General features: G+C 43.2%; 1 protein-coding gene across 1 annotated transcript in view; it reads left to right on the forward strand.

Moving 5' to 3' along the window:
• Positions 1–27,738, forward strand: part of bop1 (BOP1 ribosomal biogenesis factor) — a 188,915-nt gene that overhangs the window by 13,821 nt on the left and 147,356 nt on the right. Inside the window, exons 2-3 of the mRNA XM_041184195.1 lie at positions 10,962–11,159; positions 20,743–20,877. Coding sequence (XP_041040129.1) covers positions 10,962–11,159; positions 20,743–20,877 — 333 coding nt within the window. The remainder of the gene's footprint in view (positions 1–10,961; positions 11,160–20,742; positions 20,878–27,738) is intronic.

Below are 27,738 nucleotides of genomic sequence, written 5' to 3' on the forward strand. Positions count from 1 at the left end.
ACCACAAATCTTTGCAGATTTGTACAGTGTTTCTTTCAAATACTCTCCTTAACTTCCTTATTCTTCTCAATCCTTCTCAAAGAGTCTTTCTTTCTCACTGGGGTACATTTTTCTGAACATTATTCAATATCTTCTTTAAAGTCTGCCATTGCAACTCTACTGTACTACCTTTTAACATGGTTCCCCAGTTCACCTTAGCCAACTCTGCCTTCATGCTCTGAGTTACCTTTATTTAGGTTTAAACCACTAGCCATGGACTCTCACTTCTCCATTTAAAACTGAACACGAAATTCCATCATGTTGTGATCGCTGTCACCTAGTTGCTCCTTTACCATGAGGTTATTGATTAATCCTGTCACATTGTACATTACCAGGTCTAGAATGGCCTGCTCCCTGGTTGGCTCTAGAAAGTACTGTTCTAAGAAATTGTCCGTCTATGAGCTCATTTTCCAGGCTACCTTTGCCAATCTGATTTTTCCAATCTACATATAAAGTCACCCATGATTATTGCAGTATCTCTCATACACACCTTATTTATTTCTTTCTGTGTTCTTTGCCTTGCAGTGTAAATCCTGTTAGGGTGCCTAAAAACTACTCCCACAAATGACCTCTTCTATTTCTTATATCTACCGAAACTGATTCTACATCTTGCTCTTTGAAGCTAAGGTCTTCTCTCAGTACTGAACCAATGCCATCCTTAATTAGCAGAGCTACCCTACCACCTTTCCCTAACTTTCTGTCATTCAGATATGTCAAAAGCCGTTCAACATTCAGGTCCCACCCTTGGCTGCCTTTCAACCATGTCTCTGTAATGCCTATCAGGTCATACATATTTATACAAAGAACAAAGAAAAGTACAGCACAGGAACAGGCCCTTCGACCCTCCAAGCCTGTGCCGATCATATTGCCTGTCAAACTAAAACACTTTGCACTTATGGGGTCCGTATTTATCTGTCCTAACAATTCATCCCTCAAATGCTTTGTGCACTCAGATACAGGGCTTGAAATGTTTTTTTAAACCATTTTTGTCTTCATCTGCTGGCGCACTCTTACGTATGTTCTGTCCCTTCCTGTCACACTCTGTAACTCATGACCCAAATTGTTGTCCATTACTTTGTTGTTTCCCATTTCTTTATTATATTATATATTTTCTCTCATGATCCCTTTCCCACCACAATTTAGTTTAAAGTCATCTCTACTGCCCTGTTTATACGATGCTCCAGAACACTGGCTCCAGCATATTTTAAGTATAGACCGTAGACCAAGGTACAGCTCCCACTTTCCCCAGTACTGATGCCAGTGCTCCATGAATCACAACGCATTCCTCCCACACCAACCTTTGAGCCAAGCATTCGTCTCTCTAATCTTATTTACCCTATGCCAATTTTGTTGTGGCTCAGGTAATTATCCAGAGATTATTACCCTTAAGTGTTCTGCTTTTTAGTTTAGCCTGTGGTTGCTCGTACTCCCTTTACAGAATCTCTTTCCTAGTCCTATTTATGTCGTTGGAGTATGACCACTGGATCCTCCCCCTCCCACTGCAAGTTCCTCTCCAGCCCAGAATAGATGTCCTTAATCCTGGCAATGGGCAGGTAACACAGCCACCTTGACTCAGGCTTTCAACTGCAGAGAACAGTATCTATCTCCCTGACTATACTGCCTCCTATCATGACCAAGTTTCTCTTTGCTTCCCCCACTTGAATGGCATCCTTCACCATGATGCCATAGTCAGTCCACTCACCCGCCTTGCAGTCCTTCTCCTCATCCATACAGGTGGTAAGCACCTCGTACCTGTTGGGCAAAGTCAGGGGCTGAGCTCCTCCATCACTATGTGCTGGTTCCCCTTATGTGCCTGACTTTTAGTCATACCCTCCTGTCCTTGACCATTGACCAACTCTAAAGTTCTGCCTAGCCTAAGGGGAGTGATTGCCTCCTGGAACCAAGTGTCCAGGTAACACTCTGCCACCCTGATGCCCTGCAATGTCTGCAACTCAGACCCTAGCTCAGCAACTCGGAGCCGAAGTTGCTGAAGCTGCAGACACTTTCTGCAGATATGGTTATTCGGGATTGCAGTGCGTTCCCCAGATTCCCGCATGCTGCACTCTCAACACACCACCAGCCCCGCCATTTCTGTCCAACTTTATTTATTTAATTAGCCAATTAGTTAATAATTTACAATGTAATAGAAAGTTGCATTCAGCTAGCTTGGAGACAATGAAGGAAACTCACCAACCACTGGAGGCTGAGAAAAAGTAGAAAAAGGAGTATCTCTTTCTCCTGACACAAAGACAACAATGTTCTCCTGCTGTTTGAGCCAATGTTGATCCCTCGAACAAGTCATTTGTCTCATTGCTATTAGTGGCATTTTTGCTGTGGCCAAATTGGCTGTTGTTTTGCTGACATGAGTCATTTCATTCGAAAAGTAATGTTCTTTAGAGAAATGAGGTGCTGAGTAAATCCAAATGTCTGTTTTTGCCCAAATTTTTGGTGATTTAAGCCAAATCAGTCTGGATTGTGGCCATCACTTGCAGAATTGATGTTCTCTGCTTTATCTGGGTAAGGCACTGGTGTGTCCCTGACAGTGTTAGCCAGATCCAGAGCACCAAAATGAAGTCACTTGCTTCACTCAGCGCAATGGTAACTGCTGCAACATCAGGGAGATGTGTGATTTCAGTATCAAATTTTTTTTAGCTGTTCCCACCCCTCCGTTCCCAGAAAAACATGAGATGCAAGACTTTTTTTAAAAAAAAAAGCCACCCTGACCTGAAGAGATTTTAATAGATGTGGGCTGGAAAGTTGCCCCAGCGTCCCTTCGACATGCCTGGCTGAACTTTGCATTGAGGTCCAGATGGGCAGTGTAACAATACCCATCAGGTCTCTATCTGGCCTCCCAGTGATTTGATCACCACCAGTTTTCTTACTTGAGAACTTTGAAACTATAATCATAGAATACAGAACATTCAGTCCATCATGCCTGTGCCGGCTCTTGTAAAGTATTATCCAATTAGCCCCACTCTCCAGTTCATTTCCTATAGCCCTGCAAATATGTTCTCTACAAGTATTTATCCAATTTTCTTTTGAAAAGTGCTATTGAATCTGCTTCCAGATCTAGCTCAGAGGCGATGCATTTCAGATCATAACTTGCTGTGTAAGATCTTTTTTCCTCATGCCTATGCTGTCTGATCCAACTGTCACCTTCCCACTCTGAATAGTTACACCCCAACAAAATCCATGGAACTTCCTCTCGCACTTTGTCCTGCCTTTGACCAGCTTGTCCTCCTGAGACAGTCACTGTATTCTTGTTGCTGGGAAACAGAAGGAAAGAGAGAAGTTGGCACCTGGCAACCCACTAACCCAGACCTCTGAGTTGCCTTTGATACCAGATGGACTTGAACAGACTGATCGATTGAAGTTTTTTTTAGTCTGTGGAATGTGCTGGAAAAAGTACCATTTGGAGATTTCTGCGGTCAGAGGATCCAACCTCTTTGAGGGCTTTGGGTTAGGAGCATCTCATGTTCAGCTGCAGTGGCCAATTCCATCGTTGGATGTGGAATAAGTGTGTTTTGTTTTTATTCTGACTGACTGAGCCATAAAACATTTTGCGGGGGGCACAGGTGGAGCCTGTGAGACTCATTCGATTGCACTTGAATGATCCTCCTACAGGAAGAGAGTGTGTGTGAGAACTGTTTGCTTCCTTTCGTTCTAATTTCAAGGTGTTGGGTTACTCTGTATGTGCCATTTGGCCGGAAGTGTCCCTCTGCTTACATTCTGAAAACCTCACTGCCGAGCTTCACATTACAGTAATAGAATACTAAAGGCTAAAACTCTACAATAGCTTTAAAATGTGATCATTCTTGGAATGGATGTTGTGGTGTCCACTGTGGCTTGGTTGGTAGAACTTTTGCTTCTTGAGTCAGAATGTTGTGAGCTCGAGACCACTCCAGAGAACTGAGCCCAAAATCTCAGCTGACACTCACTCCTGGTGAGTTTGGCTGCTTTTGCAATTGCCCATTTTGAAACCTGTGCTGGCACCTTTTATTTCCCCCTGTTTATATATGTGGTAAATTCATCCTTAATTTAAGACTCTAAAGGTTTCTTTAGCACGCTAGTAGTTTCCTTTTTAATGGGATACACTTATTCGCTATTGCTTTAATCACTCTTTGAAAACATCCCACTGTTGCTGTACGATCTTATGCACCAATTTGTCCATTGCACCTCACCAGAGCTAGCTTGCTTCCCATCTTTCTAAAATCTGCTGTGATTCAATCATATGCATTGAGTTTTTGTACTGACTTTTCTTTTCCCTCTAAGTTGAATCTTGCGTCTTGTTATAAAATGTGATGACTATTCTGGAATGGTCCTCGCCCACATTAAGCTGATCTATTTGATCTATTTGATCACTCATAGCCGGATCTGGCAGCATCTCCGGCCCTTGTAGGCCCATTCATACACTCCTCTGCATGTCTTATCAATTCCATTCCCCTCCACTCCTTCTCTGCCCCAATCCATAAGTGGATAATTAAAATCTCCCAGCACAAGCATTTTGTTTTTTCTACTTATCTCTTTTAATCTGTCTGCAGATTTCCTCTCCCGTTTCCTTCCCAGAATTTCACAGAAGTCTGGAATACCTCAGCACCGCACCCAACATTAATGTAAGCAGCTCTTTTAAGGAAAACTAGCTGTAACCATCCTGACGCTGTGTCTCTTTCTTGTCTACACCACCGGCCCTTTCGCATTATTGCCACCCCTCCTTCTTTTGAAGTGTTTCTGTCCTAAATATCATTTCTAATATATTTTTCATTATTCAGTTTGTAGCCAGGCTTGTGTTAAAACTGCCAAGTTTAGAACTTACTGCAAATTAATTACTTGCAATTCCCATGCTCCTCATTTCTTTTCTATATTCTGCACATTATATTTTGAACCTTTTTTTTGTGTGCATTTCCAACTCTTGTTACTTTGCTCCATCCTTACTTCAGTCTCTGGGCAGCACTGTGACTGCAGCTGAGGGACCTCCCAGGTCTCAGCAATTGCTAAACTACTGCCCCTCTGAGGGTGCCTGACCTGTGCTAGTCACTTTTCCACTGCACACTGACCTAGATCAGGAATTTTACTGAAACAAAAATCAAATCTGGTTAGAGCTGTTTTGGTAGCCCTCCAAATCTATGAAATACTTCCTCCCTTGACCTCCCATTCTGGGGTTGGTGGTGGGGGATGGGCAGGGGCTGGGTTGTCATCTTGTGTTTCTAAATATTAGTATGAAATGTCAATCCAAATACTCCACAGGTACTCATCCATAAATAACCCAAATGCTGGAAATGCTCAGCAGGTCTGGCAGCATCTGTGGAAAGAGAAAATCAGTTAACATTTCAGGTATTTGTGTATTATGACACAGCTGTTGGTAAAGGTAAATCCCAGAGGGAAACTTGAAACAATTGTCATAACCCATTTTTGCAGTTTTTATGTCTTGAGATCCAGGCTTTGAATTCAGTTATAATAAGACCACAGAGTCTCCAGAGGTTTTTATAAAAACTAAATAAAACATTTATTAATTGAAAGATTGTAAGCACATACATATGTCTACTAATTATTACAATAATAACTTCTTTAAAAAACCCTAATTAACTGACTCTCAGTCACACTTCCATTAAGGCAACAGTAAAACACACAGATTTAAACAGACTCCTGGCAAAGCACACTCTAGACAGTCGCATTCAAAATGAGTTTCTTTCAGCTTTGGATCCTTGCAGACAGGGGCTTGAGGCTTACAGGCTGGAGGCTTTAGATCTTAGAATCGCTCTCCCTCTTTACCAACAGCCTTCTGTTCCTTTTTACATATTTTCCAATTTGAATGCAAATTTTCATTTTATCACTGTGCCTTTTGAACTTTACCTAAAATTTATCTAATAATTATTAGTAAGCTTTGAAAAAAGTAAACATATTGTTTGGCTTCTTCTGACTAAGTATAATATTCCACCCATTCTTTTGAATGGTTTATTTAAAAATGCAAATTGTCCCCTTGACACCTATGTTTCTAAACTTCCCCATGTTTATCTAATTAACATTGCAAACATACTTCTCTTCTATACATCAAAGCCTCGAGACCAGCTGACTTTAATATAATTAAAACAGAATTACCTGGAAAAACTCAGCAGGTCTGGCAGCATCGGTGGAGAAGAAAAGAGTTGACGTTTCGAGTCCTCATGACCCTTCGACAGAACTTGAGTTCGAGTCCAGGAAAGAGCTGAAATATAAGCTGGTTTAAGGTGTGTGTGTGGGGGGCGGAGAGATAGAGAGACAGAGAGGTGGAGGGGGTTGGTGTGGTTGTAGGGACAAACGAGCAGTGATAGAAGCAGATCATCAAAAGATGTCAACGACAATAGTACAATAGAACACATAGGTGTTAAAGTTAAAAGTTGGTGATATTATCTAAGCGAATGTGCTAATTAAGAATGGATGGTAGGGCACTCAAGGTATAGCTCTAGTGGGTTTTTTTTTAATAATGGAAATAGGTGGGAAAAGGAAAATCTTTATAATTTATTGGAAAAAAAAAAGAAGGGGGAAACAGAAAGGGGGTGGGGATGGGGGAGGGAGCTCACGACCTAAAGTTGTTGAATTCAATATTCAGTCCGGAAGGCTGTAAAGTCCCTAGTCGGAAGATGAGGTGTTGTTCCTCCAGTTTGCGTTGGGCTTCACTGGAACAATGCAGCAAGCCAAGGACAGACATGTGGGCAAGAGAGCAGGGTGGAGTGTTAAAATGGCAAGCGACAGGGAGGTTTGGGTCATTCTTGCGGACAGACCGCAGGTGTTCTGCAAAGCGGTCGCCCAGTTTACGTTTGGTCTCTCCAATGTAGAGGAGACCACATTGGGAGCAACGAATGCAGTAGACTAAGTTGGGGGAAATGCAAGTGAAATGCTGCTTCACTTGAAAGGAGTGTTTGGGTCCTTGGACGGTGAGGAGAGAGGAAGTGAAGGGGCAGGTGTTGCATCTTTTGCGTGGGCATGGGGTGGTGCCATAGGAGGGGGTTGGGGAGTAGGGGGTGATGGAGGAGTGGACCAGGGTGTCCCGGAGGGAGCGATCCCTACGGAATGCCGATAAGGGGGGTGAAGGGAAGATGTGTTTGGTGGTGGCATCATGCTGGAGTTGGCGGAAATGGCGGAGGATGATCCTTTGAATGCGGAGGCTGGTGGGGTGATAAGTGAGGACAAGGGGGACCCTATCATGTTTCTGGGAGGGAGGAGAAGGAGTGAGGGCGGATGCGTGGGAGATGGGCCGGACACGGTTGAGGGCCCTGTCAACGACCGTGGGTGGAAAACCTCGGTTAAGGAAGAAGGAGGACATGTCAGAGGAACTGTTTTTGAATGTAGCATCATCGGAACAGATGCGACGGAGGCGAAGGAACTGAGAGAATGGGATGGAGTCCTTACAGGAAGTGGGGTGTGAGGCGCTGTAGTCGAGATAGCTGTGGGAGTCGGTGGGTTTGTAATGGATATTGGTGGACAGTCTATCACCAGAGATTGAGACAGAGAGGTCAAGGAAGGGAAGGGAAGTGTCAGAGATGGACCACGTGAAAATGATGGAGGGGTGGAGATTGGAAGCAAAATTAATAAATTTTTCCAAGTCCTGACGAGAGCATGAAGCGGCACCGAAATAATCATCGATGTACCGGAGAAAGAGTTGTGGAAGGGGGCCGGAGTAGGACTGCAACAAGGAATGTTCCACATACCCCATAAAGAGACAGGCATAGCTGGGGCCCATGCGGGTACCCATAGCCACACCTTTTATTTGGAGGAAGTGAGAGGAGTTGAAGGAGAAATTGTTCAGCGTGAGAACAAGTTCAGCCAGACGGAGGAGAGTAGTGGTGGATGGGGATTGTTCGGGCCTCTGTTCGAGGAAGAAGCTAAGGGCCCTCAGACCATCCTGGTGGGGGATGGAGGTGTAGAGGGATTGGACGTCCATGGTGAAGAGGAAGCGGTAGGGGCCAGGGAACTGGAAATTGTTGATGTGACGTAAGGTGTCAGAGGAATCACGGATGTAGGTCGGAAGGGACTGGACAAGGGGAGAGAGAAGGGAGTCAAGATAACGAGAAATGAGTTCTGTGGGGCAGGAGCAAGCTGAGACGATCGGTCTACCGGGGCAGTTCTGTTTGTGGATTTTGGGTAGGAGATAGAAGCGGGCCGTCCGAGGTTGGGCGACTATCAGGTTGGAAACTGTGGGAGGGAGATCCCCAGAGGAGATGAGGTCAGTGACAGTCCTGGAAACAGTGGCTTGATGTTCAGTGGTGGGGTCATGGTCCAGGGAGAGGTAGGAGGAAGTGTCTGCGAGTTGACGCTCAGCCTCCGCGAGGTAGAGGTCAGTGCGCCCAACGCAAACTGGAGGAACAACACCTCATCTTCCGACTAGGGACTTTACAGCCTTCCAGACTGAATATTGAATTCAACAACTTTAGGTCATGAGCTCCCTCCCCCATCCCCACCCCCTTTCTGTTTTCCCCCTTCTTTTTTTTTCCAATAAATTATAAAGATTTTCCTTTTCCCACCTATTTCCATTATTAAAAAAAAACCCACTAGAGCTATACCTTGAGTGCCCTACCATCCATTCTTAATTAGCACATTCGCTTAGATAATATCACCAACTTTAACTTTAACACCTATGTGTTCTATCGTACTATTGTCGTTGACATCTTTTGATGATCTGCTTCTATCACTGCTTGTTTGTCCCTACAACCACACCAACCCCCTCCACCTTTCTGTCTCTCTATCTCTCCGCCCCCCACACACACACCTTAAACCAGCTTATATTTCAGCTCTTTCCTGGACTCGAACTCAAGTTCTGTCGAAGGGTCATGAGGACTCGAAACGTCAACTCTTTTCTTCTCCACCGATGCTGCCAGACCTGCTGAGTTTTTCCAGGTAATTCTGTTTTTGTTTTGGATTTCCAGCATCCGCAGTTTTTTTGTTTTTATTTTTTTTGTTTTTATTTAATATAATTAACACACACACACACACACCACTAAACTCAATTTTAAAATAATTTCCAATAACACTATTGACATTATATCTCTTGGTAATGTGTGACCTTACATCAGAACTCAAATTTTGAGCATTTGCAATATTTTGGAGATAATGTTCCAGTTTCCCTGTTTCAAAGGTGCTCATTAATGCTGAGTGCCTGCATCAGTGCACTGCCCAGTAGAACTTAGATTTATGCTGCAAGATTTATCAGCTGGTGGGTAGAAGAAGGGAGCTGAGGCTGTGAGGAAATGCTTGCTGTCTGAGTGCCAACTCCTGGAAGTGCTAAGTCAGCTTGGTCCTTCAATGCTCTCACTGCTTCCTCTGTATTGGGGATGCAATGGAGGATAGACTAACCTTGTCAACTGCTTCTTATGTTCTTGACTGCTGAAGACAAAGTATCAAGAAACCTGGCCAATTCTGGCTGATTTTCGAGGCTAATTTGCTCCTGCAACCGAAAATATATTCTCAGTAATGTGCTGAAGACCAATTACTCTGTAATTGGACATGTCTTTTTACAGTAGGATGATATGAAACTTGGAGGCATTGTGAACTGTGAGGAGGATAGTGTAAAATTTGAAAAGGACACAGACAAGTTAGTGGAATAGGTAGACAAGTGGCAGGTGGAATTCAATGCAGAGAAATGTGAAGTGATTCATTTTGGTAGACAGAATATGGAGAGACAATATAAAATAAAGGGTATAATAAAGTGAAGGAGAGGAGAGGGACCTGGATGTATATGTGCACAATTGATTGAAGGCGGCAGGACAGATTGAGGGAGTGGTTAAGTAAGCGTACGGTATCCTGGGCTTTATTAATTGAGGCTTAGAGTACAAGAGCAAGGAGGTTATGATAAACTTTTATTAAACACTGATTTGGTCTCAGATGGAGTATTGTGTCCAGTTCTGGGCGCTGTACTTTAGGAAGGATGTGAAGGTATTGGAGAGAGTGCAGAAAAGATTCATAGGAATACTTCTAGGGATGAGGAACTTCAGTTATGAAGATAGATTGGAGAAGTTCGGACTGTTTTCCTTGGAGAAGAGAAGACTGGGAGGAGATTTGATAGATGTATTCAAAATCATGAAAGACCTGGGCAGAGTAGATGGGAGAAACTGTTCCCATTGGTAGAAAGATCGAGAACGAGAGTTAATTGGTTGGTAATTGGCAAAAGAAGCTAAAGCACTATGAGGATAAAACCTTTTCATGCAGCAAGTGACTAAGGTCCGGAATGCATTGCCTGAAAGCGGTGGAGGCAGGTTCAATCGGGGCATCCGAGAGGGAATTAGATTATTCTCTGAAATGGAAGAATGTGCAGAGCGAAGGCAGGGGAATAGCAGGAGGCAAATTGTTCATTTGGAGAGCCGGTGCAGACACAAGGGGCTGAATGGCCTCCTCCTGTGGTGCAGCTGTGGTGAATCTGTGATTCTGAAGAAACTTTAGTACTTACGAGACCCATGGGTAAGGTTCTGTCTTAGCGGAAGAACATTGCACTTATTTTCATTCATTCATGGTGTCTGGGCATTGTTGGCTATGCCAGCATTTATTGTCCCTCTCCAATTGTCCTTGAGCCGTCTTCTTGAACCACTGCAGTCCACGTGGAGTAGGTATAAGTCCTGTGAGGAAGTAAGTTCCCGGATTTTGACACAGTGACAGTGAAGGAACGGTTCCAAATCAGGATGGTGTGTGCTTTGGAGGGAAGCTTGGTAGTGGTGTTCCCATGCATCTGCTGCCCTTGTCCTTCTCGAGGTGATAGGGCTTCATTGGTTTGGAAGATGCAGTAGAAGGAACCTTGGCAAGTTGCTGCAGTGCATCTTACAGATGTGTATTACATTGCATGATGCCTCTGTTATTAAGAGAATGTCCTCCAGCTTGCTTTGAGCTCAGCCCTGAGTGATCTCTTAGGTTAATTTGAAATGCATATTTTTTTATGTTTGTGTGTCTTTATTTTACAGCTTTCCATCTTTGAAAATGCAGCACTTGATGAGAGCGGAGGGGACCTAACCGACAGTGAAGAGAGCCTTTTCTCTGGTTTGGAGGATTCAGGGAGTGACAGTGAGGGAGATGATGAGGAGGAAGAGGAGGGAGAGGGTGATGATGACAGTGGAGTTGAAGAGAAGAGTATGAAGAAGTGCAGCAAGCAGTATGTTAAGGTGAGTTACAACAGCTGTGACTTTTTACCCTGTGGGAAATATTGTGTGTCCTGAATGTACATTCAATGTTTGGGTTCTGTTTGTAACTACCCATCTCTCGCTTGGATGGTGGGCAGGTGATCTGAGCTTAGATTGTTGGTAATGCAGCTTGTGAACATCTGGCTGAGGTGGGGCTTTATACTCATTGTATATTGCCTAACCTCGCCTTCATTTGGTTATGATTTTGGAAGTTGCTTTGCTGTGAAGATTTTGGAAGTTGCTTTGCTGTGAACCCATTAGACAATTAAGTCTTTTCAGTATTTGATCCTTGAACATAAATTGTCAACTTTACTTGGGAAGCCATCCCCTTTAAAACGGAACTTGACTTTATACATGAACTATATAAGATACCCTGAGCCAGTATTTCATTAAAGTATTGGGACTAGTACACCAAGTTCACTGTGCCATCATATCTCTGCAGATTGCTGGGGGTGGAAAATATGGTTCAGATAAAAAGCCACTAGATCAGCTTTTTATAAAATATAAAACTATATAGAATCACGAGGGATAAATAGATGACATTAGAGTGAAATTCTGAAGAACAGTGAGTGGGACAAATTGGACAGGTTTTTTAGTGAGCCAGCATAGCCATAATGGGCTGAATGTCCTATGCAGTAAGATTCCATAAACCCTGTTAGAGAACTGTTTTCTTAGATTCCTAATTTGAGGAAAGCTTGGTAGGAAGCATATTTCTCTCAATTAAAAGAAGGCTGAGTGGTGATCTAATAGAGTTCTTTAAAATCAGCGCAGAGTGGGCACAAAGAAAGTTTCCTCTTGTGGGGAAGAGCATAATTAGAGGCCATCAATGTAAGATAGTCACCAAGAAATCCAATAGGGAATTTAGAAGAAAGTGCTGAGAGTGTTGAGAATGTAGAACTCGCTACCACAGGGAGTGGTTGAGGTGAATGGGATAGAAAGCTGGACAAGTATATGAGGGGGAAGGAAATAAGACGGTTACAATGATAGGTTTAGATGAGGAAAGTGGAGGATAAATACCAACGTGTACAAGTTTGGTAAAATGGCCTGTTTCTGTGCTGATTGTTGTATGTGATATACATTCCAAGGTTCAGGCAGCGGCTGGATTGTTGCAGTTCATACATTTTGGGCCTCCTTCTGGCTCCTGATGTGAACAAAACTTGCAGAGTCCAACTTAAAGGATGCTGTAATGGGACTGCTATCATGGATGATGGCCTGTGTGCAATGAGATCGGAGTAATTAATGATCTTGTAGTGAAGGCGCCCCTACGTAGCAACGACCATAATATGATTGAATCTTACATTCAGTTTGAGGGAGAGAGGAGTGGGTCTGAAATTAGTATTTTTAACTTAAGTAAGGACAATTTTGAGGACATGAAACTGAGCTGGCTAAAGAGAATTGGCAAATTAGGTTAAGGGCTAGGCCAGTAGAGATGCAGTGGCTAATATTTCAGGAGATAGTTCAGAATGCACAGAATAGCTACATTCCAAAGAATAATAAGTCCAAGGGATGGACACACCATCCGTGGTTAACTAGAAAGGTTAAAGATAGTATCAAACTTAAAGGGAAAGCATATAATTGTGCAAAGATAGGTGGAAGGCCAGAAGATTGGACAGAATATAAGGAACAGCGACGAATGAGTTAACAAAGCGAGCGTTGGTCCTATAGAAAGTGAGTCTGGAGAATTGATAATGGAAAACAAGGAAATGGCAGATGAATTGAATAGGTATTTTGCATCAGATTTCACTATAGAGGATACAAATAACATCCCAGAAGCAGCAATAAACCAGGAAATGGAAGTGGGGGAAGAAGTCAGGAAAATTAGTCACCAGAGAAGTACTGAGTAAATTGCTGGAGCTGTGGGCTGACAAGAGCCTGGGTCTTGATGGACTTCATCCTGGGGTCTTAAAAGAAGTGTCTAGTGATATAGTTATGCATTGGTTTTAATTTTCCAAAACTCCCTAGATTTGGGAAATTCCTGTTAGATTGGAAGATAACAAATGTAACTCCGTTATTCAAAACGGGAGGGAGACAGAAAGCGAAAAACTACAGGCCAATTAGCTTAACATCTGTCATAAGGAAAATGTTAGAAGCTATTATTAAAGAAGTTATAGCAGGGCACTTGGGTAAGCTCAAGGTCATCAGGCAGAGTCAACATGGTTTTGCGAAAGGGAAATTGTGTTTAATCAACTGATTGGAGTTCTTTGAGGAAGTAACATGTGCTGTGGATTAAGGGGAACTGATGGATGTACTGTACTTAGATTTTCAGAAGGCATTTGATAAAGTGCCACGTCAAAGGTTATTGCAAAAATAAAAGCTCATGGTATAGGGGGTAACATATTGGCATGGATAGAAGAGTGGCTGGCTAACAGGAAGCAGAGAGTAGGCATAAATGGGTCTTTTTCAGGTTGGCCACAGGGATCAGTGCTGGGACCTCAACTGTTTACAATTTATATAAATGACTTGGATGAAGGGATTGAAGGAATGCTTGCCAGATTTGCTGATGACACAAAGATGAGTAGGAAAGTAAGTTGCGAGGAGGACATAAGGAGGCTACAAATAGATAAGTTAAATGAGTGGGCAAAGATCTGGCAGATGGAGTTTAATGTGGGAAAGTGTGAAATTGTCCATTTTGGCAGGAAGAATAAAAGAGAAGCATTTTATCTAAATGGTGAGAGATTGCAGAGCTCTGAGGTGCAGAGGGATCTGAATGTCCTAGTGCATGAATCACAAAAGGCTGGTATGCAAGTACAGCAGGTAATTAGGAAAGCTAATAGAATATTATCATTTATTGCGAGGAGAATTGAATACAAAAGTAGGGAGGTTATGCTTCAGTTGTACAGGGCATTGGTGAGACCACATTTGGAGAACTGTGTACAGTATTGGTCACCTTATTTAAGAAAGGATGTAAATGAGTTGGAAGCAGTTCAGGGAAGGTTTATCAGACTAATACCTGGAACGGGTGGGTTGTCTTAAGGGGAAAGGTTGGGCAGACTAGGCTTCTATCCACTGGAGTTTAGAAGAGTAAGAGGCAACTTGATTGAAGCATTTAAGATCCTGAGGGGTCTTGACTGGGTGAATGTGGAGAGGATGTTTCCTCTTGTGGGAGAATCTAGAACTAGGGGTCACTGTTTAAAAATAAGGGGTCACCTATTGAAAACAGATAAGGCAGTTTTTTTTCACTCAGAGGGCCGTGAGTCTTTGGAACTCTCTTCCTGAAAAGGTGGTGGAAATAGAGTCTTTGAATATTTTTAGGACAGTGGCGGATAGATTCTTGGTAAGTAAGAAGGTGATAGGTTACCGGCAGTAGGTGGGATGCAGATTTCAGGTAACTAGCAGATCAGCCATGATCTTATTAAATGGCGGAGCAGGCTCAAGGGGCTGGATGGCCTACTCCTCCTTGTTCATATGTTTGTATGTTAGTTGACTTTCACACAGAGAACAGACACTGGCGTGAGATTTTTTTTAAATGTACTTTCGATGTAATTGGCAAGTCTGACACTTGGATTCCATTACTTGTCTCAAGAAGGTGATGGTGAGCTGCCACCTTGAACTAGTGCAGTTCAAATGGTGAAGATACTCCCACAGTGCTGCCAGGTATGGAGTTTCAGGAGCCAGTGACAATGAAAGAACAGTCATTATTTGTTTACGTCAGGATGATGTATGACCTAGAGGGGATTTTGGTAGTGGGTGTGCCCAAGCATCTGCTACCCTTGTCCTTCTAGGTGTTGGAGACCGTGGAATTGGGGAGTGCTGCTGAAGAAACCTTGGTGAGTTGTGCAGTGTATGTTGTAGATAGGACATACTGCAGCCACGTTGCTCTGGTGATGGAATAAGTGAATGTTTTGGTTAATGGTTGAGGTGTCGATCAAGTGGGCTGCTTCATCCTGAATGGTGTCGAGCTGCACTCACCCAGGCAAGTGGAGAGTATTCTACCACACTCCTGAATCATGCCTGCAGGTGGACAGGCTTTGGGGAGTCATTTGCTGTAGAATACCTAGCCTCTGATCTGCTCTAGTAGCCATGGTACTTATGCTGCAGGGGTGTCTTCACTTAACTATTAAGAGGCCAGGAATAATTCTAAATGGTGTAGGCTGTAGCAATAGGAATATGGTGACCCAGTGATCAGTGTTAATTATTTCCATCACCTGAGTGGGTTCTGCCTTTGATGCTTGTTCATAAATGATCATTATGTCTGCTAGATTGCCTTCAATTGATCTCTAAAGTATTCAGAATTTGCTTAGCAGAGTTAACAAATACTTGGCCAATCAAAGGTTTCTGCAGCTAGTAGTAAATTCTTGATAGAATTTAAATTGTGACACTTTGAGCTTGCAGGGAGGAAGAGCAAACAGTTTGGTTAGCTTGACTCCACTTCAGTTACGAGTTAAATATTCCACTCAGCCATAGTTAATTAGGGGGCGTAGTGATAACGTCACTGGAGTAGTTTCTGCTGCTCTGAGGCAGCAGTAGCGTGGAAAAAAAAATAATTACAATTAAGTGTGAAGAGTGGGGGATTCTTCAAGTATAAAGAGCAGGGAGACTAGAATAATTAATTAATAACTTAAATAAAATACGATAGTGATGGCAGGATGGGTGATGTGTTGTTGCTGCAGCATGTGGGAGCTGCTGGACACCAAGGTGATCCAGAGCGAACACATCTGTAGTAAGCGTTTGCAGCTCAAGGAACTTTGAACCCGAGTTGAGGAGCTGGAGTCCGAGCTGCAGACATTGTGCCACACCAGGGAGGGGGAAAGTTACCTGGACATTCACCCCTCAGGTTAGGTAATTCAAATTTGGTCTGTGACCAGGGATAGGAGGGTGTGGCTGTAGGTGAGGCAGGTAAGGGGACCCAAGGGCCCTGCAATTGTCCAACAGGCACAAGGTTCTTACGAGCTGTGTGGATGAGAGCGGGGACTGCAGGGAGGATGAGCAAACTGACCACGGCACCGTGGTACAGGAGCCATTCAAATGGGGGAAGAAATAGGAATGTAGTAGTGGTAGGGGCCAGTATAATCAGGGAGATAGGTACTGTGCTCTGCAGTCGTGAACTTGAGTCCTGAAGGCTGTGTTGCTTGTCTGGTGCCAGGGTCAAGGATATCTCCTGGAGGAGAAGAACTGGAGAGGAACTTGAAGTGGGAGGGGAGGGATCCAGTTGTCGTCCACGTTGGTACCAATGACATTGATAAGACTAGAAAGGAGGTTCTGCTGAAAGAATGTGAACACTTAGGAGCTAAGTTTAAAAAGTAGAACCTCCAAGGTAATAATCTTGGGGTTACTACCTGAGCCATGGGCAAACTGGCATAGGGTAAATAAAGTCAAGGAGTTAAAGGAATGGCTCAAAGATTGGTGTGAGAGGAATGGATTTTAGTTCATGGGGCACTGGCACCAGTACTGAGGTAGAAGGGAGCTGTTCCGGTGGGATGAGCTTCACTTGAACCATGCTGGGACCAACGTCCTGGTGAATTGAATAACTAGGGCCGTAGAGAGGACTTTAAATTAAATAGAGATCGGGGGGAGGCAGGGTGCTGGAGAGGAGATACATTGGTTTACAAAGCAAAAGGATATGGCAGCATTGCTATTTAGGTAATAATACCAAGATTGTGACAGTAAGGGATAGAGTGTAGAAAAATAAAAAAGCAGCAAATAGGGTCAAAGGGGGAAAAAATGGTTAAAAAGCAAAACTGATGGCTCTTTACTTCAAATACATATAGTATTCAGAACAAAATAAATGAATTACTGGCACAAATAGAGGTTAATAGGTATCATCTTATAGCCATTACAGAAACATGGTTACAAAGAGATCAAAGCTGCAAAGTAAATATTTAGGGGTATGTGACTTTTTGAGAGGACAGGCAGGAAGAAAAGGGTGGTGGGGTAGCTTTGTTAGTATGAGATGAAATAAGTACGATAGCAAGAAATGATCTTGGATCGGAACATGTAGAATCCGCATGGGTGGAGGTAAGAAATAACAAGGGGAAGACGATGTTGTTGGGCGTAGTCTATAGGCTCTCTAACAGTAGCTATACTGTAGGACAGAGAATAAATCAGGAGATAATGAAGGCATGTAAAAAAAGGCAATACATTATTCATGGGTGACTTTAATCTTCATGTACATTAGGAAAATCAACTTGGCAGCGGTAGCCGTGAGGAAGAAATCAGAGAGTGTATTCAGGACAGTTTCTTAGAACAATATGTTATGGATCCATCCAGGGATCAGGCTATTTTGGATCTGGTAATGTGTAATGGGGTAGGTTTAATAAATGATCTCAGAGTAAAAGATCCCCTAGGAAACAGTGACCATAAAATGGTAGAACTTAACATTCAGTTTGAGAGTGAGAAACTTGGGTCAGAAACAACTGTGCTAAACTTAAAGGTAATTGCAATGGAATGAGGGCAGAGTTGGCTGGAGTGGACTGGGAAAGGAGTTTAACAGAAAAGATGGTTGATGAAAAATAGCAGACGTTTAAGAAAATAGTTCATGACTCACACAAAGATATATCCCAGTAAGGAAGAAGGATTCTAAGAAGGGGCTAAATCAACCACAGTTAACCAAGGAAGTTAAGTATAGAATCAAATTGAAAGAAAAAACAAACAATGTGGCAAAGATTAGTGGTAAGCCAGAGGATTGGGAAAGTTTTAAAAACCAACAAAAGATGACCAAAAAAACAATGAAGTGGGAGAAAATAAACTTTGAGGGTAAACCAGCAAGTAATATAAAAACGGACAGGAAGAGCTTCTTCAAATATATAAAAAGGAAGAGAGTGACCAAAGTAAACATAGGCCCATTAGAGAATGAGGCTGGGGAAATAATAATGGGGAACCAGAAAAAAGCAGAGGAATTGAATAAGTACTTTGCTTCAGTCTTCACAGTAGAAGACACTAATAGCATTCCAAAAAGACTAAATAGTCAAGGGGGAAAAGAGAGGGAGGAAATAAATACAATAACTATCACCAGAGAAAAAGTACTATGGAAACTAATGAGGCTAAAGGCCGATAAGTCACCTGGACCTGATGTGTTGCATCCTAGAATATTGAAGGAAGTAGCTACAGAGATAGTGGATGCACTGGTAGTAATCTTCCAAGAATCCTTAGATTCTGGAAAAGTCCTAGAGGACTTTCCCAGAGAAAACTGCCAATGTAACACCCTTATTCAGAAAGGGAGGGAGACAAAAAATAGCTAACTATAGGCCAGTTAGCTTAACATCTGTCATTGGGGAAAATGCTAGAGTCTATTACAAAGGATGTAATAGCAGAGCATTTAGAAATGCATATTATAATCAAGCAGAGTCAGCATGGCTTCATGAAGGGGAAATCATGCCTGACAAATTTATTAGAATTCTTTGAGGAGGTAACAAGCAGGATAGATAAAGGGGAATCAGTAGATGTAATGTAATATACTTGGATTTCGAAAAGACGTTTGATAAGGTATCGATTAACATGGATAGAGGATTGGCTAACTAATAGAAGACAGAGAGGCCAAGTGGGGCATTTTCAGGATGGCAACCTATAACTAGTGGAGTGCCACAGAGATCAGTTCTGGGGCCGCAATTATTTACAATATATATTAATGACTTGGATGAGGGAAGTGAATGTACTATCGCCAAGTTTACAGATGACACAAAACTTTAAGTGGAAAGGCAAGTGGTGAGGATGACACAAGGAGTCTACAGAGGGATATAGACAGGCTAAGTGAGTGGGCAAAAACTTGGCAGATGGAATATAATGTGGGAAAATGTGAGGTTATGCACTTTGGCAGGAAGAATAGAGGAACTGAATATTATTTAAATAAGGAAAGATTGCAGAAAGCTGCAGCACAGAGGGATTTGGGGATCCTCGTGCATGAATCACAAAAAGCTAACATATAAGTTCAGCAGGTAATAGGGAAGGCAAATGGAATATTGCCTTTATTTCAAAGGGAATGGAGTATAAAAATAGGGAAGTCTTGCTAAAACTATATAAGGCACTAGTTAGACCACACCTAGAAAACTGTGAACAGTTTGGTTCCCTTAACTAAGGAAAGATACTCTGTTGGTTGGAGGCAGTCCAGAGAAGGTTCATTAGGCTGATCCCAGATATGGAGGGAATTTCTCTTGAGGTGAGGTTGAGTAGGTTGGGCCTGTGCTCATTGGAGTTTAGAAGAATGAGAGGTGACCTTATTGAAACATGTAAGATCCTTAGGGATCTTAACAGGGTAGATACTGAAAGATTGTTTCCCCTTGTGGGAGAGTTTAGGACCAGACGGCATAATCTCAGAGTAAGGAGTTGGCCATTTAAGACCAGGATGAGGAGGAATTTCTTCTCTTAGAGGGTAGTGAATCTGTGGAATTCTTTACCGCAGAGGGCTATAGAAGCTGGGTCTTTTAAGTATATTCAAGGCTGAGATAAATAGATTTTTAATCAGTAAGAGAATCGAGGGTTATAGGGAAAAGGCAGGAAAGTGGAGTTGTGGATTATCAGATCAGCCATGATCTCATTGAATAACGTAGCAAAGTCGATGGGCTGAATGGCCTACTTCTGCTCCTATGGTTTATGTTCTAATCCAGACCCAGGCCAATGCTCTGGATTCATAGGTTCAAATCCCAGCACAGCGGCTGGCGAAATATGAATTCAATTAGTACAATCTGGAATATGAAGCTTGTTTGAGTCATGGTGACCATGACAACTATCATTGGTTGTTGTTAAAAACCCATCTAGTTCACTAATGTCCTTTGGGGAAGGAAATCAGCTATCTTTACCTGGTCTGGCCTAGATGTGACTCTTGACTGTCCTCTGAAATGGCCTGGCAAGCCACTCAGTTCACAGGCAGTTAGGGAGTGAATGCAACAAATGCTGGCTTTGTCAGCGCCAGACGCATCCCACAAAAGAAGAAAACAAATCAAGCTCTCAGTATTTTCAAATCATTTGATTGGAACCAGGTCAGATCCTGAACTGTCACATCCACATCCAACTTCATGGAGCAGGTCCAAGGCCCCACATGATGTACTGATGCTCACCCAAGACTACTTTTAAGTATAAACTATTCACATTGGTTAGTTGAGAAGGCGGTGACAGGGCATCTGCTGGAGTATCTGGAGGAGTGAGTAACATGAATTTAGTCTCGCACAATTGTTTTACAGCGAAAGGCAGCTTTCCAATTTAGAACTGAATGGTTTGTAACAATTTGCTTGTCTTGTATGTCACTGATATCCAAACTATAACTCTTCTAACCACCTTCCTCCCACCTGCCAAGCCTTCGTAATGCTAAGCAATTGAAGCTTTACCCGGCACTTCTACTGTACCAGACCTGGGACTCCTTGATTTAATAATGCTCCCCTTGTGTTCCTGGATCCAGTCAAAGGAAGAGTTGTTTAGTCCTATCTGATCTGAAGCCAGTCCAGCCACTGACTGGAATTTAACTTAAATGAGCTACCTGGCTCCTGAGTAGGTCCACAGGGTGCAAGCTGACAGTGACTGATAGACCAGCATATTGGATGGTTGTATTAAACAATCTACTGCTTGTCGTATTAACCCACATGTGCACAGTAATTACAGCCTCTCTTTAAAATGTTTTTGTGGCTCTTTCTCCCAGATTAGGGAAGTTGCCAAGAAGGAGGAAGGTGAAAGTAATGGAAAGTTGGCGGAGTCGGACAGCAGTCTGCGCCCGAAGCAGACAGGGCCGACTCCTCCAGGATATGAGTATGAAGAGGACACTTCGGACGAGGAGGTAAGGAGAGACTGCTTTTCTCGCCTGCGCTTTTAACCCTTTGGGTTGCTAATTTATGTGAATCAATTCTTGGGTCAAGTTGGTTCTGGACTGGACCCATTGAAAGCTCACTCATATTCGACACAAACCCTTGGAGTATTTTGCTACAGCATAAGATTCTCATTTTTCAAATGCACTGGAGAAGCTTCATTCATATCTCCCCCTCTCTCTCTGTTTTTCATACTGACTCTTCCACCCGTAAAGTGCAGTTTACAATTAATTCACTGGTTCCTTAAGCAGTGTGTGTTTATGGCGGTAGCTGTGGTTTCAGTGGTAGCATGTTCATTTCTTGGTCAGAAGGTTGTGGGTTTAACATTCCACTCCAGGAATTTGAACACAAAATCCAGTCTGAGGGAGTGCTGCACCACCTTTGGATAGGATGTGAAATCATGATGCCATCTACCCTCTGATGGATTTAAAAAGATCCCAGGGTATTCGTTGGGGGGGCGGGGGAAAGGTCGACCCTTCTCCTTTTATCTTGGCCAATATTTATCCCTCAACTAACATCAATCACCAAAAGACTATCTGGTCATTTAGTTCATTGTTGTTTGTGGGACCTTGCTGCGTGTGAATTATCTGCAGTGTTTCTTACATTATAGCAGTGACTACACTTCAGAAATATGACATTGGCTTTGAAGTGCTTTGGGGACGTCATGAGGTTATTGCCATGCATCCTGGTCAAATGCATAAACAACCAAAAAAAGTCTGGACCTAATATTCGAAAATGAGCCTGGGCAGGTGGAAGGTGTATCAGTAGGGAGCATTTTGGAGATAGTGATCATAACTCAGATTTAGGATAGTCATGGAAAAAGATAAGGTTGGGCTGGGAATAAGAAATGTAAATTGTGGAAAGGCTAATTTTACTAAGATGAGATACGATTTGGCCCAAGTGGCCTGGGAGCAGGTACTTGCAGATAAAACTCTGTCGGAGCAGTGGGAGGCATTCAAGGAGGAAATAGCGAGAGTACAGGACAAATATGTCCCTGTAAAGACAAAGTGGGGGACCAAGTCTGGAGAACCCTGCATGTCGATTGATTGGATTGAAGGCCGATAAAACCCCAGGGCCTGATAATCTACATCCCAGAGTACTTAGGGAAGTGGCCCTAGAAATGGTGGATGCATTGGTGGTCATCTTCCGTGATTCTATAGACTCTGGAACAGTTCCTACAGATTGCAGGGTAGCTAATGTAACCCACTATTTAAAAAGGGAGGTCGAGAGAAAACAGGGAATTATAGACCAGTCAGCCTGACATTGGTAATGGGGAAAATTCTATGTCCACTATAAAAGATTTAATAGCTGAGCACATGGAAAACAGTGGCAGAATGGGACAGAGTCAGCATAGATTTACGAAAGGGAAATCATGCTTGACAAATCTAGTGGAATTTTTTGAGAATGTAACTGGTAGAGTTGATGAGGGGAGCCAGTGAATGTGGTTTACTTGGACTTTCAGAAGGCTTTCGAGAAAGTACCACATAAGAGATTATTGCGTAAAATTAAAGCGCATGGGATTGGGGGTAGTGTATTGAGATGGATAGAAAACTGGTTAGCAGACAGGAAACAAAGAGTAGGAATAAACGGGTCTTTTTCAGAATGGCAGGCAGTGACTAGTGGAGTACTGCAGGGATCAGTGCTGGGACCCCAGCTATGCACGATATACATTAAAAATTTAGATGAGGGAACTAAATGTAACATCTCCAAATTTGCAGATGACACAAAGCTGGGTGGGAGGGTGAACTGTGAGGATGCAGAGATGCTTCAGTGTGATTTGGACAAGCTGAGTGAGCGGGCAAATGCATGGCAGATGCAGTACAATGTGGATAAATGTGAGGTAATCCATTTTGGTAGCAAAAGCATGAAGGTGGATTATTATCTGAATGGCTATAAATTGAGAGAGGGGAATGTGCAACAAGACCTGGGTGTCACTGAAGGTAAATCTGCAGGTGCAGCAGGTGGGAAAGAAGGCCAATGGTATTTTGGCCTTCATAGCCAGAGGATTCGAGTACAGGAACGGGGATGTCTTGCTGCAATTGTACAGGGCCTTGGTGAGACCACACCTGGAATATTGTTTGCAGTTTTGGTCTCCTTATCTGGGGAAGGATGTACTTGCTATAGAGGGAGTGCAGCGAAGGTTTACCAGACTGATTCCTGGGATGGCGGGACTGACATATGAGGAGAGATTGGGTCAGTTAGGATTATATTCTCTGGAGTTCAGAAGAATGAGGGGGATCTCAAAGAAACCTGTAAAATTCTAACAGGACTAAACAGGGTAGTTGCAGGAAGGATGTTCCCGATGTTGGGGGAGTCCAGAACCAGGGGTCACAGTCTGAGGATTCGGGGTAGACCACTTAGGACTGAGATGAGGAGAAATTTCTTCACCCAGAGAGTGGTGAGCCTGTGGAATTCACTACTACAGAAAGTAGTTGAAGCCAAAACATTGTATGTTTTGAAGAAGGAGTTAGATATAGCTCTTGGGGCGAAAGGGATCAAAGGGTATGGAGAGAAAGCGGGAGCAGGCTATTGAGTTGGATGATCAGCCATGATCATGATGAATGGTGGAATAGGCTTGAAGGGCTGAATGGCCTACTCTTGCTCCTAGTTTCTATGTTTCAAGGTACATGAATATTAGGGTTAGGAGAAAAAGAGAAGCTTCTGGCAGATACTGAGGGCTCAATACGGCAGAGTCCCTAGAGGAGTATAAAAAGTGCAGGGGAAACTTAAAAAGGAAATTAGGAAAGCTAAGAGAGTGCATGAGAAACCATTGGTGAGTAGAATAAAGGAAAACCCAAAGGGGCTTTTTAAATATATAAGGTGTAAGAGAATAACTAGGGAAAGAGTAGGGCCAATTAGGGATCATTAGAGGTAATCTGTATATGGACCCGGAAGACACGAGTACAGTCCTCAATGGATATTTTGCGTCGGACTTCACAATGGAAAAGGACGATGCAGGTATAGACATCAGGGTGGAAATATTAGAAGGAAATATTAGAGGAAATTAACATAGAGAGAGAGGAGGTACTAGTGGTTTTAGCAGCCTTAAAAGTGTATAACTCCACAGGCCCTGATGAGATCTATCCCAGGCAGTTGAGGGAGATGAGGGAAGAGATGCCAGAGGACTAGAGGACTGCTAAAGTTGTCCCATTATTAAAAAAGGGAGGAAGCGATAGACCAGGAAATGACAGGACAGTCAGTCTAACCTCAGTGGTGGGGAAGTTACTAGAAAGAATTCTGAGGGACAGAATATATCTGCACTTGGAGGGACATGGATTAACCAGAGGCAGTCAGCATGGATTTGTTAAGGGAAGGTTATGTTTGACAAATTTGATTGAATTTTTTGAGGAAGTAACTAGGAATGTTGATGAGGGTAATGCATTTGATGTGGTCTACATGGACTTCAGCAAGGCTTTTGATAAGGTCCCTCATGGCAGACTGGTCAAGAAAGTAAGAGCCCATGGGATCCAAAGCAAAGTGGCACATTGGATCCAAAATTGGCTGAGGCAGGAAGCAGAGGGTGATGGTAGAGGGATGTTTCTGTGACTGGAAGTCTGTTTCTGGTGGGGTTCCGCAGGGCTTGGTGCTGGGCTCTTGCTGTTTGTGATGTCCATAAATGATTTGGACTTAAATGTAGGGGGTATGATCAAGAAGTTTGCAGATGACACGAAAATTGGTAGGGTGGTAAATAGTGAGGAGGGTAGCTGTAAACTGCAGAATGATATCAATGGACTGGTCAGATGGGCAGAGCAGTGACAAATGGAATTCATCCCAGAAAAGTGTGAGGTAATGCACTTGGGGAGGGCTAACAAGGTAAAGGATTACACTATGAATGGTAGGTCCCTAGAAAGTGCTGAAGATCAGAGGGACCTTGGTGTGCATATTCACAGATCCCTGAAGGTAGCAGGGCAGGAAGATAGGGTGGTTAAGGAGGCATATGGGATACTTGCTTTTATTAGCCAAGGCATAAAATATACGAGCAGGGAAGTTATGCTGGAACTGTATAAAACGCTGGTTAGGCCACAACTGGAGTACTGTGTGCAGTTCTGGTCACCACATTATAGGAAGGATATGGTTGTCCTGGAGAGGGTGCAGAGGAGATTTACCAGGAGGCTGCCTGGACTGGAGGGTCTGAGCTATGAGGAAAGATTGGATAGGCTGGGGTTGTTTTCCTTGGAGCAGCGAAGGTTGAGAGGGGACCTGATAGAGGTTTGATGGAGCAGGATTTGAACTTATAGCTTTCTGACTCGGAGGCAAGGGTCACCAGCTGAGCCAAGCTGTTGCTTGTATCCCTCTGTTCTACAGTTTATGGGACAGTGGGTTGTTCTCAATATCCCGGTGCACCACCTTGAGTTTTATTTGATTGAAAAGGTGATCTGTTGCCTCTATTTGTTGCTGACCAATTTACTCTCCATGTATCATGGAGCAGTTGATTTTTCTTTCCCACAGTTGTGTTGTTCCACATGCCTCTCTGGTACCACTGGGGAATGTCTGGGGACTGTACCCCCTCTGGGAGGGATGTACCCAATAAGAGATCTCTCTCACATTCCCAGCAGGACTCATTCAGTAGTCAGGGGAGTGACAAGTCCTGTTAATTTTTTTTCCTTCTCCTCCCCTTCTCAGAAACTGGGGACATTGAGGCCAGTTGTAGAAGTCTGACTCTTTGTGATCAGCTAACTCCACTTGGGACCAGGAATAAATGTGGGGCCAGCTCACTCTCAGCAGCTGGGCTGCTCACTGTGCTCTCAGCAGAGCCTATCTCTACTCCTCCAAGGGCCACACAGCTCCCTTCGGGGTGCTTACTCTCATTGCTTCAGGTCTCCTTAGGCTCCGGACTGAACCTCTACCCCACTGTTGCAACTGTTTCTAATTGTCACTCCTCACACCCACTGTGCATCTTCATCCCTGAGTGGTGAGGTGTTTGTTCCTGACATCTGGTTTCGCTGTAAACGTTCTGGGAAGGATTTGTGTACTTTCCTGTGTTGGGTATACTTCCTTTGGGAATTGGTGTCAGCAGTTAACACTGCTGGATTAGGTGTTCTTTCTGTACTGAATCTCCTTGGGACTAGTGTTGCCGGTCTGTCCCCTGCTGGTGTTGAGGATGTTTGCAGAATTTGGATCTGTTTAGTCTAGTTTCTGGTATTGAATTCCAGCTCCCTCCTCCCACCTTCATTTTGTTCTCTGTTATGGGTTGAACAGACTTTGTGATTTCTGTTAGGGAGCTAACTATTGCTGTCAAAAGATTTGTAGTTTGAAAACTCTAGTGTGTCATTCTTGCAAAGGTTTGATCCCAGCAGGGAGCCTGGCCTGTCATGTTAGATAAACGCTGTCATTGTCAATACAGCCTTAGAAATTACTCCCCCCTCCTTGTGTCTGGTGTGGCACTCTGTAGATCATATCTGTAAATCTGATCATATAATTGCAGCTAAACTGATTCAGATATGTTTCTGTCTGTAATACAGGAGGGTCCATAGAACGTTTGAAGTTTATAGCACAGGAGGAGTCCACTTGACCCATCATGCCTGTGCTGCCTCTTTGTTAGAGCGATCCAAAACAAATCCTGTAGCCCCACTTTCCCGAGGCCTCTCACCTTCCTCTCCTTCATACGTTTGTCCGATTTCAAATGATGTTAATTGTCTTCATCCCAGCCATTCTCTCTTTGGGCCAGTTTAGCTGTGTTTTGTGAAGTTTTGAGGGTCTTTGTACATATCCAAGCCACACAGAACTCTGCTTTCAATTACCATCTATCTACAACATGAAGAACAGTCCTTTCTAATCCCTCCAGACCCACAAATTTAATTCAGTAAGAGTATTGCTGAAAAAAGACATTTTGTCGAAAGCTTTTGTCTTGCACCCTTCAAGACAATTGCAAGAATACCAATGTCAGGGGAAGCTGACATTGTTGCCCCAGGCAGATGGCTGATATTGGTGAGAGGTTGATGCTTCCTCTGACATTGGTATTTTTGTGATTGTCCTGAAGAGTGAGAGACAAAAACTTTTGACAAAATGTCTTCTTTTCAGCAATACTCAAGTTCTATACTACCAAACAACTATTAGAATTGAGAATGTGAGTTGGACTGAGCTTCCTAGGCAAGATTTGTGGGCACGTGTAGATCACAAACTTTTAATAGGTGCACACATTCTCTGGCTCTGCCTGCTTTTGGCTGGCTGCTAATGTCTGAACAGAGTTTGGGTACAAATCAGCCATGATCTAATGGAATGGCAGATTAGGCTTGTGGGAGGAGGCCATTCTGCCTCTATGTGCAAGTTCAGATTGTGTGGGTACAAGTGGATTGCTGCTGCTTCTTGCTCGATTACAGATCCAGGCATTCAACAACAATGTGCGTTTATTTTTTTATGTGACAATCTGGTAGTTGCGTGGACTCCATTACTGATGTTTCAGTTTTATTTATTAACAGAATTTAAATTTCCTGTTGCCGTGGTGGGGTTTGAGCTCAGAATTACTTCTATATGGCGCCTTCAATGCAGTAAAATGTTCCAAAGCACTTTACAGGAGTACTTACCTGGTAAAGATTTGACGGCAAGAAATGCCTTATAACTGGAGCGGTCAGTTAAATCCTGGTGGCATTAATATAAAGGAGTTGGATGACTTTATTGTACTGTTGCCCTGAATCGCTTCAAAAGCATCAACAGCCAACCACTTAGTGAGACTGGAGTGAGAAGTAGCCCAGAGTGGATAAGGATGGTGGGTTCACTTCCCTGAAGGACATTATTGAATCAGTGGGCCTTCTACAGCAATCCAGTTTTCATGGTGACTTTATTCTCTGGAGTGGCAGCTCGCAAATGACCAGATTTTATTGAGTTCTGTTTGG

The sequence above is a fragment of the Carcharodon carcharias genome, chromosome 3, assembly GCF_017639515.1.
Source record: "Carcharodon carcharias isolate sCarCar2 chromosome 3, sCarCar2.pri, whole genome shotgun sequence".
NCBI classification, from domain to species: domain Eukaryota; kingdom Metazoa; phylum Chordata; class Chondrichthyes; order Lamniformes; family Lamnidae; genus Carcharodon; species Carcharodon carcharias.